Source organism: Embiotoca jacksoni, unplaced genomic scaffold (genome assembly GCF_022577435.1).
Source record: "Embiotoca jacksoni isolate LCO1_2020_lvr unplaced genomic scaffold, fEmbJac1.0.p SCAF_10, whole genome shotgun sequence".
Lineage (NCBI taxonomy): Eukaryota > Metazoa > Chordata > Actinopteri > Embiotocidae > Embiotoca > Embiotoca jacksoni.
In genome coordinates this window covers 14,489,718-14,507,940 of record NW_027185230.1, presented here as the reverse complement: position 1 = coordinate 14,507,940, position 18,223 = coordinate 14,489,718, and the positions used below count along the sequence as shown (strand labels likewise).

General features: G+C 40.3%; 1 protein-coding gene across 1 annotated transcript in view; it reads left to right on the top strand.

Moving 5' to 3' along the window:
- The first annotated feature begins 1,026 nt into the window (after nucleotides 1-1,026).
- LOC138209917 (disabled homolog 2-interacting protein-like) overlaps nucleotides 1,027-18,223 on the top strand; it is a 164,014-nt gene continuing 146,817 nt past the window's right edge. Inside the window, 2 exon segments of the mRNA XM_069168729.1 lie at nucleotides 1,027-1,117; nucleotides 15,567-15,691. Coding sequence (XP_069024830.1) covers nucleotides 1,078-1,117; nucleotides 15,567-15,691 — 165 coding nt within the window. The 5' untranslated portion in view covers nucleotides 1,027-1,077.

The following is an 18,223-nucleotide window of genomic DNA, read 5'->3' as shown; positions in this document are numbered from 1 at the left end:
ACTTAAACTCTTTAACTCTCTATTGACTCATACCTCATCATCTTTTTTTTCTCCCATAGTTTTTGCTTATTATCTGTTGTCTCCATTCAGTTCCCTCGCTCGCGTAGTTTCTGTTCTTCTTTTGTATCTCTATGCTGTCCTTTTCCCTCTCTGCTCTCCTCTCACCCCAACCGGTCGAGGCAGATGGCCGCCCACCTCTGAGCCTGGTTCTGTCGGAGGTTTCTTCCAGTTAAGAGGGAATTTTTCCTTCCCTCTGTTGGAGGTAAAGTCTTGCTGTAAAGACTTTGACGTGTTGAGTGCCATGAAATAACCTCTGTTGTGATTTGGCGCTATATAAATAAAATTGAATTGAAATGAACACATACAAGTATATTATCACATTACAGTGAGCCGAGTTAACTATGCGTCTGTGGATTTCTCATGTGTTCTCATGTAGACATACTGGCATTATGCCATTTAAGCTGCAAATTCACAGATTAGATCTGCCGCACACTGATGTAGTACACACAAGCTTCGAATTGGTTTAGTGTTCTGCATTGCAAGGTTACGCAGAGGGGAGGGAAGAGTAATGACTCAGTGCCTGAGTGAGTAAGCCTACACTAAGAGGTGATTGCTTTCTTCCTCTCCTCAGCACCTCCTTCTTCAATCTCTACAACTCCCCTCCGTCCTCACGCTCCTCCCATGTCCCCTGCCTCTGCGTAACCTCATAAATCTCCATCTGCAGTACATGTACTTTGTGCGAGACGTACACATCTACTTTGGTGGCAATTGGGAACGAAGGATGGGAAGAAATTGAGAATGAGATTGGAGACACTTGGTGAGGTAATAAAAAAAAAAAAAAAAAAAAAAAAAAAAAAAAGGGGGGCTCGTTTGTTCTTCCAACACCTTCTTCCTGGTTGTGTTGCTCTCGCTCCCTGAGCCGCTCCACAGACTCCGTCATCACAACACAGTGAGGCGTGATGCCTCGCGCTCTCTCTCTCGCTATCACTCTCTCGCTCGCTCTCCAGCTGGTGGACACACACACACACACACATATACACACACACAAAACGCTCACACTGGAGCAAAGCATTCAAGATGCAGCAGCAAGATAGCATGTCCTGTGATTCCCCGTCAGGTAAATGCAAAATGAGATGTGCATTTCTTTCCTGTCATCTTTTCCTTGCATCATTATATCTTGTTTCCCTCTTTATTTCAGTGTTAAATACCGGCTTCTCTCATCCCAGTCTCTCCCTCTCTGTATCCATCGGTCCATTTTCTCCTGCTTGTTTCTTTTCCTCTTATGTGTGCTCATGTGTTGTGCGATAAGGAGGTGATAAGCGTGATTACTGTTATTGTGGAAAACAGGAGCTGTGCCTTTTGTTTTTGTTTTGTTTTCCATATGGCACTGCTGAAGGAATCCATTGAGGTGGAGTAGCTCCTGCTACTACGACTGCCTCACTTTCAAAGCGCAGCTGTGAAAGTGCATGTGGACTAGAGAATATTGTATTCTTCTGACCTAGATATTATGACAAGGCTTGTGCTTCTTTGGCTGGAATCTGCTCAATTTCCCTCAACTCTGTGTTTAGTGTTTAATTGCCACAAAGTATAAAGTGTGGTTTTGTTTCCTCTAATAGTGTAACTATGTGAATTGGATGCCGTTTTGTTTTAAATGGAGATACAGGTCATATGGGAAATTTCAGAACTGTGATAAGATCAAAATTGTGCAGCTTAGGCAGAGAGGAGTGCGTTTACACGTGCCGTGCTTTGGCCCCGTGGAGGTTGATAGTTATCCTTGGTGATGAGGATGATCCTGCCCATGTATTGAGTTGGGAACTGGATTGTTCACACTCATCTTCCGCTGGTTATGTAATCCATCTGATTGGTACCAGTGAAAGGATAGCCCAGAGGTATCAGTTCATGTTCCAGTCAGGTTTACTTCACTGGGAGGTTAGATAATACTCTCAAATGTGTTGAGAATTGCAGCGTCAGGAAGCGTCAACCTCATTAAGGCTACTCAATGTGTGCATTTCTCCAAAGTACATTAATTTGTGCAGCAAGTGAGACTTTGTACGGTGCGGGGGAAAACAAAACTGATTATTACAGTTCTTATTCACAAAACGTATTTATTAATTGTTACCCATCTTAAGCTTGTAAATATCCAGCTAATTTGGTGCGGACTTGACCGACATTTACTTCACGTATTTGTGACGCATGCTTTGGGGTTGAAGTTAAATTAATAACCCGTTCTAGCTTGCTAGTTGTTCAAAAAGACAAAACAAAAATGGCACGTATGCCTTTGAATTATAAGAATGGGAATCTTTAACAAGTATAGAAACCAATAGTGCCATTTTCTCTGCCACTTGAACATGAAACACTGAGTGTTAACCCTTTACTTTCAAGCCATTTAGCATTACCCACAATAACTCAAAAGGAAAAGCCTAATGTAATATTTAGCAGATAAGTACATTTATATGCATCTTAAAGTACAGTGTTACTATTTATAACTTCTCTTAAGACATTTATAAGTGCATTCCAATATTTTCATTGATTATACATTAGCTTTATTACAAAAGATCGTGATGTTTCGCTCTGACCCTGATTCTCTCTCCATGTTCAAGATGTTTAAGATGACGTTAAGAACGAAATAGTCAATGATTATCTTCATTGTGCTCTAAAAATGGAGACTTCACATTTGGAGTTTGTTTAAATGACCAAAAAAAAAAACACAAATTTGGACTCCATGTTGTAGGCCTACCAGTGACAGCCGGAAGACAAAACGTAATGTTGTTGCAGCTGCCACAGCGTTGCTCATGATTTACTGACACATCACTCCTGTTCTGACACGGCACCTGACACCCATCACCGGCTTCATCCGAGCTCCCAGGTGAAATCGTTATCTATATATCCTTCACTTCAGCTTGATTCACATCAACCTTTGCTGCACTTCACCTATGCGAGCGCACCGACGGCAGACCGCACAGCAGCACAGCTCCGAGGTGACTGTGGTGCAGACACACGGTGTACTTCACAGGCTTCTTAGACAGATGGCTGCTATTAGTAGTGCAATCTCAGCATGAAGAACGAAGACATAATTTACCTTTAAGTGTGTTCTATTTGCCTACAGCGGTGACAATAGTAATTGGCAGACAGGATTACATAATGTGCGAGTGCAAGAGAGAAATGTGAAGGTTCACCGCTAGTTAAAAAGGGAAGAAAAAAAAAGATGCAAACCATCAGGATGACGACTCGTTTAATGCGAGACAGGTAAACAACATTCACTCTCGGCCTCATCCGAATCATGCACTTCAGCTGCATGCCACTCTGGTTTCCATTTTTGAAGGCAATCCTTTTTTCCTGATTGCCTTGGCATAGTTTCTATAATAGTTTCAATGTGGAAAAACTTTTCATCAAAAGAGCCAAAGTGCTCTGAAAATAACTGGCAACAAACATTTCCTGGGAAAAAAAAAAAGAAACAAAGCTGCATTTTCCCAGAAAAGTATAAGCAGCAGGCGAGAGAGACACACACATTGTTCTGACCAAATATTAGACTGCGTGTGACAAAATTAAAAGAAACTACTCAAAAAACATCAGCACGTCCGATGAAAGCACGAAACATATTTGCTTCGATGACACTGGGAAACAAAAATGAAAAACCAAGTGGGTCTAGAACTTGGCTTCTGTTGGGCCAACCTTTTCTCATTGATTCTCACATTTTTCCTGCATTTCACCAGCAGCTAATTCAATAAATTAGCGGACTGCCATAGGGAGGATATCTATTACTGCGTACACAGAAATTTGGAGAATTATTAAACAACTAAAAAAAACATGGATACAATAATTGTTTTTCAATCAGGATTGGAGTTTTAGATTTAATCATAGAGTTATAGTAACTTATGCTCATTGCTTATCAAACGATCAAGCAAATATGCAAGATTTTTTTTTTAACTGTACAACTAATTATGCATGCAACCTGGGCTTTACTTGAACCTCAACTGGCCGTTTGAGGAACTGCAGGTTTTGTTCCCAGACAATTCTGAATCCATATGCTGTGTTCAAATGGAACTCGTGAGTTAGTGGTTACAACATTGGAAGTCCTGTGCATCGTATGCTCGGCTTTTAAGTGGTTAAGTCATAAAAACACTGCTGATAGGCAACGGCAACATGGACGGTGTCTAGAAGCTACAGAGGCTAACAACTTAGCGAGCTAATAGGGAGATAACGCAAGGCAGGAAATGCAAAAAGGCGCAGAGGGAAAAGATGAGGCCGTTTGGAAAGATCAACATTTTCATCAGCCGCAGGCTGTTATCTTAGTTATGATGAAAACCTCTGCATGACTAAAATTACAATATTAGCTTAACATCCAACAAAAAAAAGAACTTCAATGACGTCTTTCATTTCCATAAACGTCAGCAAACATGTCAAATCTCTTTAACTCAAGGTTTATAGAAAATGTCAAATTCCAACTTTGTGAATGCGACATGAGGGGGCCGTTCATATTGACTTTTCACGTGATCGAGGTAAATACAATCTACTATACTCGAGGTAGACTGAAATGTTCAGTGAATAAACATGTAAAACTGTTTTTGGTGAGTGGCTTATGTCCATTTCAAGAATAACCTTGTATTTATTTTTTCCAGAACTGATGCATTAAACACTACGAGTACATACACTCTGGCTTCATCTCTTGCAGTTTGAGCTGTCTGCTAGGAGGTATATTGTTAAATATACCCCTTATTTGGTCTTGCCAGCAGTGGTATTTGTATCCTTGATATTTTTTTCTCTTTGTGGGATGTAAAAACATGAAAGTTAAATGGCCACAGTGGTGGGAAAAAAGAAAACCTTGATGTTGTCCATATAAATTCAATTTTCACTAATTCCCTCTCAAGCTGCCACAGGGACCAACAGCTAGATGGAAAGCCTGGTCCGCCTTGAAGAGGTGCAACATTGTCCCTTAAATAACTACGCTTCCAGAGAGAAGCAGCAGAGCTATCCTGGGACAACAGAATATAAATAACTCCTCTGTACAGCACAGGACCCTGAACACAAACTTTGCGTTTCATCCCCACTGAAACCTGAACTACTCTAACATGCTTTAGCCCACTAAACATCTGCATCCCACACACACATCAGCCAGGTAGCACCGAGACCAGAAGCACAACACCGCATGAACTGAGCTTATATTGGAGATGAGCAGGTGCCAGCAATTGAGCCTGATTGCCTGAAGCGAGTGGCAGCCACACGACACCTGAGCCAGAATTTCAAAAAGGGTGAGTGAATTATAATTGTAAAAACATTGGAGCAATTTTGAGGGAACCGGTTGTCCATTTTAAATCCCTTTTCCTGTAGGATCAACAGTGTTTCGTACCCCAGGAAATCAAAAATCTCAGTTTTCTTATCGTGTTTGATGAAAAATATATAAATTTGATTCAGTAACAGCAGGGGTTTAAGGTGAAAACAACAGTATGCATAATGAACAAAAAGAAAAGCCAATATTTTATGAGTGCTTTTACTTGTAACATCACCAAACTGCCTTTATCTACATTATGCATTAGAGTTATTTCAGCTTCAGAAGGCTCTGATGAGAAATGACTTTGCCCCACTAAGAAAGATGAAATGAACATTAACTTCCAGAGTTTGTATTTAAGATTTTAGATTTTACTTTAAAAAAAAAAAAAAAAAAAAAGGTTTTCTTATTCTGAGTGCTGACATTCTTTCTGAAGGTATTTATTTATAGTTATAGCAGACCTCAATTTCATAGCTCATCATTATCCAAGATTGGAGATTAATCTGTGCCAAGAACCAAATATATTTGTAGTTTCTCTGCTTTTGTGGCAAACTAAATTGTAGTCATTGAATAGAAAGATCTACCATGTACGAACAGTCACAAAGCAACTCATTATTACTAAAAAAAATTGTCAAATACCTGTTTTGACATTTTGTTTTATATATTACCTCCTACAAATACTATTTCCAGACATGGTGTAGAGATGTTGTGGTTTTTTTTACTAATGAGGTGATATGCTGAGAAAATGTTTTTGTAGGTCGATAAAGCCAAAAGAAACTAATAAAAGTAGCACAGATGGTATATTTGTTTGCATTGCGCGTACTTATCTATCCACTTAGCTACCATCTTCTGCTCGAAAGGTGGATGGAACTGAGGGTTAAAATAATCCTTCATCAGATGTTTTAAATTCCATATAAAGCCGTTATTAAAGTGATCAGGCGTGTCGTCAGAGCTGATCAGGAATCTTTCGCTGTTATTTAATTTTAAGTACTTCTAGTTGCATTATTCATCTTTTTATGGCATGTCTTTTCTTAATGAATTGTATTTGGGACAAGGCTTGCAAAGGATTTTAGGCTATACTGTAAATTCAATGGAATTAGTGCTGAGGCATTGACATTTTAGGATGTTGTGCCAGAAGTTTTAGGGACAAGACTTCTGCAATACCTCCAGCTGCATCACAACCATCTGTGTCCTCCATCTTATTATCAAATTTGTGTGTCCAGTTACACAACTCAAGAGTACTTTCAGTGTTTTGGGGTTATTAACAGATCAGTGGCTGATAAATATCACCGTCCTCGCTTAACTAACTTTTAAACAGTCTGCCTCAGCTATCTCCCGAGTAAAGCAGCTCAGTCATAAAGTTCAACATTATGGCTTTTCCTTCCTGACAGAGGGGCCAGAAAAAAAGAACCAGCTACTGAGAGAGTTCAAAGTCTGGGTCAGTTTGTACGTAACAAAAACATCCTCCATTACAGTTGAGTGTTGCCCTACCTCTGCTACTCCCACTCACAAGCTCAGAGACGTGACTCAAAACTTCAAACCTGCTATAATGTTAAGGCATGAAAATGAAGGGAATCGGAGTTCAAAGTCAGAAGCATTCAAAAAATGAAATCAAAACTTTCACTTATTGACACGTTTGAGTCTGTTTGTAGTACGCGGGGTATCATCTCCTCCTGGATTATGTAGGTTTTATTATGCATTGTTTGTTGTCTTGTCTTTCTTCACGTATAACCTCCGCAGCCCAATTGTTCTTCAGAGAACATAACAAACAGACATGTTGGGCCACATTTTTCATTCAAATATTTTAGTCCATAAACTGGTCCCATGAAGTAGCCAATTGTCGCTTTCTGTTTCTGTGTCTGTGAGTGAGGGACGATGAGAGAGAGCAACGAACGAGCCAATCAGCCTGACTGAAAACAGGTGTTGCCAGCTGAAACAGTAGGAGGAGCCGACACACCAACAGCCACCTCTGCCATCTGTGCAATCACAGTGTGTGACTGTTTCAAATGTTCGCTAGCGCTCATGTTAAAATCAAAAAGACAGATACAGGTACAACATATAACAAAAGGTTTTTCCCCTAATTCATTGTTACTGTTATATTGATTACTGATTCCTTGTTATTTTTCTTAAAGCAGAACTTTTTTTTATTTAACTTGCACAATGTACATAAAGTAACTTGGGTAAAGTATGTAAGATTATTTATCTAATGATACTTATTTCTATCCTAAACTCTTTTGGTACCTAAACATTTTTACCATGTGACATTTAACCTAAACCATGATCTTTTCCTAAACCTAACCATGTGGTTTTTGGCGTCTAAACCTATGGCATCGTTTGTGTATGTAGATAGTACGGACGGGAAGTCAATGGTTGATATTTCTTGATCCAATCTCTAAAGGTTCAAACTTCAAGAATGTGATCTGATCTGTATTGCACAACATATGCTGTTGTAATCTATTCTTATACAAATCACAGTTGTTGATGGCTTTGAAGGTCACTTCTGACAACACTAAAACCATATTTCTTCTGGATATTTTAATATCCACAATAAAACCGAAAACAAATACAAAGCAACATCGTGCTATAATAAAAAATAAAAAACTGAGTGACTGCAAGACCTGCAGTGAAGAAATCAAAGATTTTAATAAAAAGTAAGTGAGTGAGAGGTAGGTTGTACCGGTGGATTTAACTCGCTACATTTAATATCGCCCAAGTGGTGTTTTGTAATCTTGTTTTGTGCGTATGATACATGTTGATTCTTTTAAAGGTAACTGGAGAGTTGCAGCATTTCCCTCTACAGATATAGCAATATTTTATGCCATGCCATTTTATGCAGACAAATATTTTATGGGGGTGATGATAGGTCGGTACATGACATTCTGTTGTCTTTGTATCATGTTTATTTTGTCAGTTGGTCAGTTTCCAGCGTTGTATCTGCATCAGAAACAACTTCCTGTTAGCTTGTTTAGTATAGTTACAGGGATTCGTTACAATTTGAACAATTCCACATGGAGAGAAATTATCTCTGATTATGTCCTAATTTGACGGAGCTCCAATTGCAGATTATATTATAACATTACGACCAAATGCCACCACATTGCTTGGGCTCTATATTTATGGCACGTTTCAAAAGCAGGCTGGCTCCGCCCACCTATTGCTCAAAACTTCAGTTTTCGTTGTGGTAATAAGCTGCGTTTAAATGGAACTCGTGAGCTCGTGGTTACAACAGGGGAAGTCGTGTGCACCGTATGCTTGGCGTTCAAGTGGTTAAGCCGTAAAAACACCGTTGCTCGGCAAAGACAATATGGATGGTGTCCAGAAGCAACAGAGGCTAACAATTTTAATTTTACAAGCTAACCGGGGGTTAGGGGGTAACGTAATGCAGGAAATGCAGAGAGACAGAGGCAAAAGATGAGGCCATTGGAAAGTTCAACATTTTCCTCAGATGTAGGCTATTATAAGTTATGAAGACAAACTCTGCGTGACTAGAATTGCAATATATTAGCTTAACATCCAACAAAAAAATATGCCATTTCTGTAAACGTCAGCAAACACGTCACAACTCATGATGGGGGCTGTTTATATGGACTCTTCTTGTGTACACGGTAAATACGACCCCATTCGAACCCATTAACCCATTTGAACGCATTAAGGTTTTCTCAGCCACTATGAAGGGCAGACTAATCAGCGACCAGCAGGGTGCCGATAACTTTGAAGTCAAGCATTTGTTTCGAAATATAGTTCCAACGACGGTGGCGGTAATAGATTTACGGCGAATAACATTTCTCATATGGTGGACAACGCAGATTGTTTTTTCAAAGGTTTCAAAATTATCCCCAGGTCTGCGGCAATTAAGACGACTGAATACGATCCCCAGTGGCACGTGGTCAGACCTATAGACTCACCCAGTGAATCTGGCTCTAGTAATACCACTAATAAGCAGAGAACTACAGAGATTTTTCTTCTTTTTGCCAGCTTGCTTCTTTGTACCAGTGACTGGTTGACACAGCTCTTCTGGCCTCATGCCAGTTGGGATCTTCATACTCCTTGAGTGTATTAAATTCTCCCATCTCTTTGAGCCTGTTACTTGACAGCTATGATTCAGTGAGACCATTTAGTCCATGAGTGCAAACAAGCAGTTGTCAGAGGTAGTTGTCAACAACTAGAAATGCTGCTTGTGGAATTTCATTTCAATTCATGTTAAGAAAAGATTGCAAAACTCTTGTTTATTTTGCAAATTTTGTTACTTCTACTTAATTTTTGATTGGTGGCAGCAAACTTAAAGTCCCCAGCAAACCCCTGGCATTAATTCGCTTGCATGGCATTTCCGGAAAGCTCTGAGAGGAGGTTCAATCACCGTCTCTGCATGTGGCCTTACCTTGTGACCTTTGCAGTGCTGCTTTTGTATGAGCAGAAAAGAAGATGAAGCTTTCCATTAGCACTGCAACCAATCCGTGGGCTCTAAATCCCTCAAAGTTGCATCAGGGCATACGCCAGCAGCATGTAGACAGGCAGGATTTATAACTTCCTACTCAAATGGATGCATCTCCTCCTAAGTGCTTCTTCAGCGGTTTATGATGAGCACATACCACCTTGTTCAGTCGCCGTCACTTTCTATCTCTGAAAGTTTAAACATTGCATTGTAGAACTGCTTGTACATGAAACACAGACAAACATCAAACTAACCCGATTTCTGAACATAATTTTATCTTAAGTCAGAAAAATGAGGCAGATGCGGAAGTGCCTTAAGCTGCGATACGACCGAGTGCCACCAGAGGTTGGCTCTAAAAAGCCTCCATAGACTCCCATTCAACTAGTCTCATGTAATTCTAAATCAATAAATTTTGTCCACGAGTTATCTCGGTTTTGCCAGCTAACGTCGCTCCTTCGTATTAGTTTTCTGGGCGTCTGTCTGAAAATAATCCTGTCATTATTTAGAAAATAAGCTTTAAAAAGCTGTGTTTTTTTTTGTTTTTGTTTTTTTTTGTTTTTTGGGGGGGGGGGGTTTTGGGGGGGGGGGGGGGTTGACTGACAGGACTGTGGCGCAGTCAGGTTACGGCTATTGGTGGGCGGGACGTAGTGCCGCTTGGTCGAAGTCATTCCAATTAGTCAGCATGTGCAGAAGCAAGGTCTACGTTAATCCAATGCAGCCGAAAAGCAATGCGATTTATTTACACCCGTGTTTGGCAAGGTCTCCATGAGAAAGAGCTTTTCGATGTCTTAAGCTTGTGTAAGGTGGAACTTAATAAAAACAGGCGATGGTATCTCCAAAAAGGCCAAACTTTGTGCGGTGAGAAATCTGTCCCTAGAAACGAATCTTCACCCAATATGCCAAACTTCAAAATCAGACTCCACTAAATTTGATTCAGGTGAGCTGGTAGGCCGAAATCCATATTATGTGGGAGTCGTTGGTGCACAGACTGTTACGGGATTGCAAGTCAATAACTTCTAACAACCTAGAACATCCAGGAAAAAAGTAGTTAAATTTAAGACCTCGCTAACAGTTTTTGTCAGATTACACTCCAGCCCGAGTCTACTTGGTATTTCAACAAGCCGGCCTACGTACCGTCTCACATCTCCTGTGTTTGAGCTTCTTCCTCTCTCCCATTTTCTTTTATGTCTGACTCACTACATTGGGACTGAAACAAGAATATTTCAGAAACATGTTTGTGAGTCATCTCCACCAAACTTAAAGTATTGATCTAAAACCATTAGGGCTTTTTATATGTGTTCTATCAATAACCGGCGGGATGGACTCTGGAGCAGCTGCTGAAAAGTGAGGTTTATTGTTGCATTGCCAAGCACAGCTATTGATGCAGGGGGAATAAAATGCTAATATTGTGCAGTGATTGATCCTCTCAGTGAGCCGTTACTATGTGAAACACAGGAAGGAGCAGCACACCATGGCTAGGAGTAGATGCAAATACGATGCGGCCAAACTCGTCATCTGAGTTTAATTAGAGCATCTAGCTGTTATCTGATTGGAGCGCTCCTTATCTATTACACACAGGGTGAAACACACTCATCCATGACACTGTGATTTCAAACATCAAAGCACACACACACACACACACACACACACACACACACACACACACACACACACACACACAATGAATACTTGATCTATTGCCTCGTTACCCTGCTGTTCATTTGAGCTTCAGGAAAACATGCTCGATTACGTAACTGCCTCACAATCGAAGGTAACATAAACACAAAGAAAGCAGACTTAAAAGAGAATTCACTCGTGGTGTCGGGATGTAATCGATGTGCACAAAGAGACTCATGCAGTTGAGGGAGGGAGAGTGTAACCCAGGTTATTTTTTTCGACCTCACAGACAGACAATTTAGCAATGTTTCCGAGATGCCTCAAATGTCAGCGGATGCTATCATGTGATGATGTTGCCCAGATGTCTCACATACATCAGTAGATGGTCCAATTTATGGACGTTCCGTAAACGCTTTATGTGTAGACTGACGACAGACACTGCAATTTACCGATGTTTCCTAAATGTTTCAGATGTAGACTATCAGTAGACGCCACAACTTACAGATGTTTCCTAAACGCCTCAGGTCTAGACGCTGCAATTTACCAATGTTTGCTAAATACCGGACGTGTTCATCATCAGTAGATGCTACAATTTACCAATGTTTCCTAAACACCTCACATGCAGATTATTAGTAGATGGTCCAATTTCCCGAATTCCCTAAACGCTTTTGCTGTCGATAAACACTAACATTTATCGATGTTTCCTAAATACCTCAGATGTAGACTATAGGTAGACGCTACAATTTATCAAAGTTTCAAAGTATTTTTTTAGGTTATGGTTACAATTTGATTTCTAAACACCTCAGATGTGGACGCTACAATTTACCAATGTTTGCTAAACAACTGACATGTCGACTATCAGTAGACACTACAATTTTTAAGAGTTTCCTAAACACTTCGCATGCAGCCTATTGGTAGGCTGCACACAGGGAAGCCTCTTGTCCCCTCTGTGACTTCAATGCAAGCAACTCAGGCGGGTGTGTGGCCAAAAATGATCTAAAGCGAGGATGCTTTCAAAACAATGCCGTGAAGTTCATGCAGTTGCGATAAGAGAAAGCTAAATCAAATTAACATGTGGCGTGACCAACCCTCTTCTTTAAAAACAGCAGCAATTCCCCTCAGTACATTTGTGTACAGTTGTTCCAGCTTCCTGGCAAACAAGTCTCAGTTCTTTGTATTTAGGCCATCTCAGTTGCTTCTGTTTTGATGATGTTGATATCGGTGCTCTGTGGGGGCCCACGCCATCTGTTACAGGACTCCATGGTCTTATCACTGAAGACAGTTGTTTATGGCTCTGGCTGTGGATTTGGGGCTGTTGTCATGCCGATGAATAAATTTCTGGACAGATCACATGCCTCTCTGGTGGTATTGTGATGGATAACAAGCTGTCTGTAATTCTCAGCATTGAGGAGGGCACCAAACTGTAGCGACAGTCCCAACTCCTTTTGCAAAAAAATGCATCTCAAACCTGCAGGAAAGGTTCCGAAATGCTTCACTTTGTTGCCTGCAGACACCCATCCGTGTTGCACTCTCCAGTTTGTTTCAGGGAACAAATGGTCTTCTGTTAGAGCCAGATTTTTCAAGCTAATCCGACCACAACATTTTCTACATCCCTGTTCTCGTGTTTTCATGCAAAGATGAGGCACTTGGCTTGTTACCACAGTGTGAGAGTCACATTGTCTTTTTGGCTCCAAGTTCTTACATAAAAAACACTTCTTTGGGTCACCCTCAAAATGGTGTTGCTGTTTCGTGGTGCCTGTTTTGGATTTAGTCTTGCACTGAGCTGTATGTCTGAAAAGTTGTTATTTTGACAGTTTCTTTCTATTTTGTCTATTTTGTGGATGATCTGAATACCCTAAAACTTTGTCATACATTAACTTAAAGTGTCAGCGATATGAAATGTCCGAAATAAAAAGCCTATACTATACCTTATGTGTGGTATCGAAGATTAAAATACCCCAAACAGTTAAGCATCTCTTTCCAATTGTGGTTCTTTAACATGAATTATTTTTTCATTCCAGCACCACATACAATATAGTGAACAGTTTTAACACTACAAACATCTTTGACATTTACATGCAGCTGTCGTTAACCGTGAGTTTCACTTAGGCTCCAATAAAGCTCCAGAAAGCATTTCTTAGGTTAAACATTTTCATGATAAACTAACTTCTTCTAACTTGTATGTGATTCTCAGCTGCTGCTGCTGATGCAAAAAAGAAGTTTCTGTTGAAGGGCTAAATAGTAGCAAATCATAAGGGGATTGTACTAATGCCATTTGTTGTGCAAAGAGTAGATACTCAAATTTGACAACCTTACAGAGGCCTGAGAAGCAAGAAATGTGGGCATTTGTTTCCAGAAAGGCTATCAGAATAAGCATCAGCCTAATTATCTCTTAATTAGTTAATTAAAATTCGACTTTGTGGAGTTTTCTTGCCTTATAGAGCCTTGAAGCTGGGAGTGTGTTGCTGTGAGGACGGCAGTATCATATCGAGTGACTGAATATGTACCTGCCATAAGGCTGATCAATAAATCAGCAAGGCCATGAAATAAATCCATATAATTTATATCGCATCAGTGAGCAGTCCTTGGGTGTGTCTGTAACTCAGTCAGACCTGATTGAAAAAGGTGGTGCACGGCTAAACTCGCCTTGTTTTTAATGGCATTGCCAGTGATATGTATGCGGGGTTTTTTTGTCCTCGACTCTATTGAAGTAGACAGCTGTGTTTGTGGAGAGATTTACACCACGAGAGTGACTCGTTTGAGCTCCGTGTTCCCTGTTGCTTTATCGAAGGAAATGAAGCTCCATCCGTCAAAAGACTTCCTTCATTTCTGTCTTTCTTGCCCGTCCGTCCCCTTGTCTACCTCTTTCCTCTCATAATTCTAAAGCTCGCAAAGCTGATTATGAATTGCATAATTTAATCATCGCCGGGATTACAAACCTGTCTCCAAAGACGCCCTGCGAAATGGAAAAACCGTGTGTGCTTGACCTGCTGCTGTCCACTGCGTGACTATAAGCTGATCACACGGGTGCCGTACGCAGGTGCTGCATCCGTGCGTATGTTTGTGCATTAATGTGTCGGTGCGCTCGCGGCCGCGCCATTAGAGACTATCAGGGGATACGCAGCAGTCACGAAGAGAGAGAATGATCAAAGAGACACAACCAGCAAAGTTGTGACGAGCCTTAAGTTGACCGAACGTGTGCGTTTAACACAGTCATGCGACGAATCTACAGGAGTTCTTAATTAGCTCTTAATTGCACAACATTGTAAAGGAGCTTAAAATAAATGACAAAAACATGTCAGTGCATCAAGACCTCTGAATAATGCATCTCAGCGCCTTAAATATTCCCTGTGTGACTCACCATGACTGAAGAGTGTCTGAAAGACACAGCTTTATGTTTATGTTTTTCCAGCTTTAGATTTCCAAGAACAGAGTTAAAAAACATCCGGTTTGAGAATATTTTGTATAAAAGAAACAGGAATTTGCCTCCGACTAATTTGTTTAAATTTAGCCACAGAAATCCATTTCCTTGGTGTGCAGAGAGCATAGCTGAGATGCTAATGAGGATTTGTTCCACAAAACTCATCTGTGATTAAACTCCAGGAATATGCTGTGTGTTTGACTGACAGAGTAACTGTGTCTCTGTAACAGTTACCCATGTGTGAGATTTGATGGATTGTATTTCCTGTGGAAGGGAAATAATAATTTTTTTAAAAAAAAAGCATATGTAGTGCTTTTCTGAGATTGATGTCAGCTATTTATTGCAGATGCTCGAAAAAGCCAATTCTACCCGTCTCAGTTTCTTTTTAAATTTATTCAGTTCTTCACCTGACATCCAAAGAATGATTGAAGTGAGGAAAATGAGAAAAAAAAAAAAAAAAAGAAACGACATGGAGAGCCTGAGGTAGTCATTACCTCTTCGGTGGCAATTTCCAATTAGAAAGAGGGGGGGTTTGCATTCGCTGAGCAAAACAGTTATTTGCCCAAGTTGAAAAGCAATTCTCTTTTCTCATCGATGAAGGGCCCATTAAACAAAAAGCCCTAATTGTCCACTCCATCTTGCCCCCTTTCATCCTCCCTCCATTCTAGGGTTGTTGTTTTTTGTTTTTTTTTCAAAGGATTTAACAACTTATTACTCTTCATTCCACCCAATTATCAAGAGCCCCGACCACCGACTGCGATTTGTCTTTTCTCTACTTTTTACAACTCTTTACGTCTCTTCTCTCTTCTCGCCTCCCTTTTTTTTTTTAGATGCGCGGTATCCGCCGAGGCACCGGATGTCGCGCGGTCATTCCTACGAAGAGCGAACTGCGTGGAACCCGAAGTACTGTGCGCTCGCTGACTGTCAGATGCTGCTTCTGAATGAAGAGGAGGCGGTGAGAGCAGACAGCACAGTCTCCTGTCTGTCACGTCCGTCTGTGTCATCATTGGTTTTTTTTCCCCCCCCAGCCTGTTCTCCTTCTTCTTCTTCTCCTCCTTTCTTTTCCAAAGCATCGTTCGCCCCCTACTTTCCGTTTCGCTCGTTTCATAACACCTCTGAATTGAATCCGTGTCCCGTGTTTCCTGTTGTGATCATTTATTCCACATTTGAATTCAGACCGCAAGAGTCTTTGCTCTTTGCCTCCGTTGTTTTGATTAGTGTCGCTCCGGATCACGCAAGTTTCTGTGAGATCAAAAGGCGTCGGGAGTCAGTGAGGTAATCTAAATTATGTTGTTCGTGCAAAACAAAATGTATACAGCGTGTCCTTGTTAAGCAGCCTTGTCTGAGCTCATATTCAACATACCCACAGAACGACTACAGAAATGAATGGGTTAAAAAAAAAGAAAAAAAAAAAAAGTGAAATAGTCCAAAGTTCAAAGCAATGACAATAAAAAAAATTACACAAAATTACGTTTTTGAATTGTGTATCCTAAAACAGCGATTAAAGATAAAGCTATAAATGTGTATATAACCTGATATAACCATAACGCCTATATATGCGTGTTAATATCAAATTTCACTCTTGCTTATTGTGATTAATTTCATATGATCAAAGATATGTTGAAAACAAGAGGGATATGCAGTGTAACAGTCAGAAAATGTATTTTGGTTTTGTTGTAGTACCGGGTTGAGCCACAGCGGGGCCGAAGTCTCTTACTGGGTAAAGTTACTATATACAGAATTTAACAATTACAAAATCATCCTCATGAAAACAGTATTTGATTGATCTTCCTTGCTGTTCTGTTAATTTGGAGAGACAAATGACAGCAAGCTTGGTCACTTCTTTATATTCCTTCCTGACTTTAACGTGACTCCATGAGAGCCGCTCCCTCTAACATTTCTCCCTCATCTAGATGCGCCTCCTGCTATGGGTGTCAATATTATAATCTGCCTGTGGCTGAGCCTGGATGACTGCACAAAAATCATAATATGTAATGACTGCAGGTGACTTTTCAAAAAAGTGAAATGAATTGTTTCACCACACTCTTGTTCGAACATGCAGGATGCTCAGAATATTTTCAGTACGCAAGCTAAGACGTTATGAGACATCAAATGATTGAGCTTCAACTAACGCCACAATCTGAGAACTATCAGAAACAAACAAAATTCCAGTCTAGCGGCCTATTTCAAACCTGCTTCGATGATTTGGAAGGACTTCAAACACCGACAGGGAGAGAGCACTGCCTCTGAGGAAATCTAAGTTTTCTATGATCTCTTAGTTTTGCTTGCTTCACAATCACAAAAGCGATCGGACATCCCACAGTTATTGGACTTTCCAAATCCTTTTCAATACACCGACGTGACTATGGAGAACAGCGTGGCTCCAGTGTTTCTTTGTTTGCAATTACTGAGGTATGCCACGCTGAAATAGAGCAATAATTGCAGGCAGGAATGATGTCAAATCGACCCACTGGCAGCCTTTTCCACTCCAGTGCTTTTTGTTCCACGGCAACAACAAAAAAAACAACAGCTTTTAAAATGCGTCCATCTGGAGACCCGGACTCGGAAAAGGTCATCTGGAGCGCCGCTGGATTTCTGTCATGTCAGCTAACTGCAAGTCAGAAGACTGATGCAGTCTTTTAATGGTTGGTTCCAGATAGAGGTGCGATGCGGTTCAGACAGATAAACATGCGCCGGGAGAATGAGTCAGGAAGAACAAGCAATCCGACACACGAGGTCAAACATTTATGTGCACTTAAGGGACGTCTGTGTCGATGTAGTTGTTTTAGTCGCTCCTTACTTTATGTCAGAATTATTGGGCTTTGTACTCGTTCACAAAGGGAGAGATTCAGCACTGGTAGCAAAAAATAAAGCTTAATTAATGCTCATCCGACTCATGCAGCCTACATTACTGCAGGCATTTCTCCTTGTTTAATAGCAAGTGCCAGAACTCTCTTTAATCACACTTTGATGTCTATATCGACCGGTATCATCAGTATGAGATTCCAAATTTCGACAGTGATTTAAAGATATTAAAATATATTGTTAATGTCCACAACGTCAGTTTATTTAATCAAGTGGACAACTATTTCAATTATTACAGTAACAAGGCTAGAAGTGGAAAAACTTCAACAGCGTGAAACGTTGAAGGGCTTTTCATTTGAAACAGATGCAGGAAGTGACTCCAGACGATTTTATCATTTGAATTCCGGCGTCTGAGAGAAGCACGAGACAATTAGGTTGTATTATATGATTACATTTTTAAAGGTGGCATATATTCAGCAAGCAGGAGACATTTTTGGAAGGAAGCACAACTCTATTAATCATAATGAATAAGATGCTTACACTTATAATCCCACTCGTATGTCCTGGGGTCAAACTGAATTGTAGCCATGAAAAACAAAATGTCATACTTAAATTTGAAAAGATGTATTATCCAACAGTAAAAATAAGAGGTTTGTGTTTATACCACTGTCAGCAAACACTC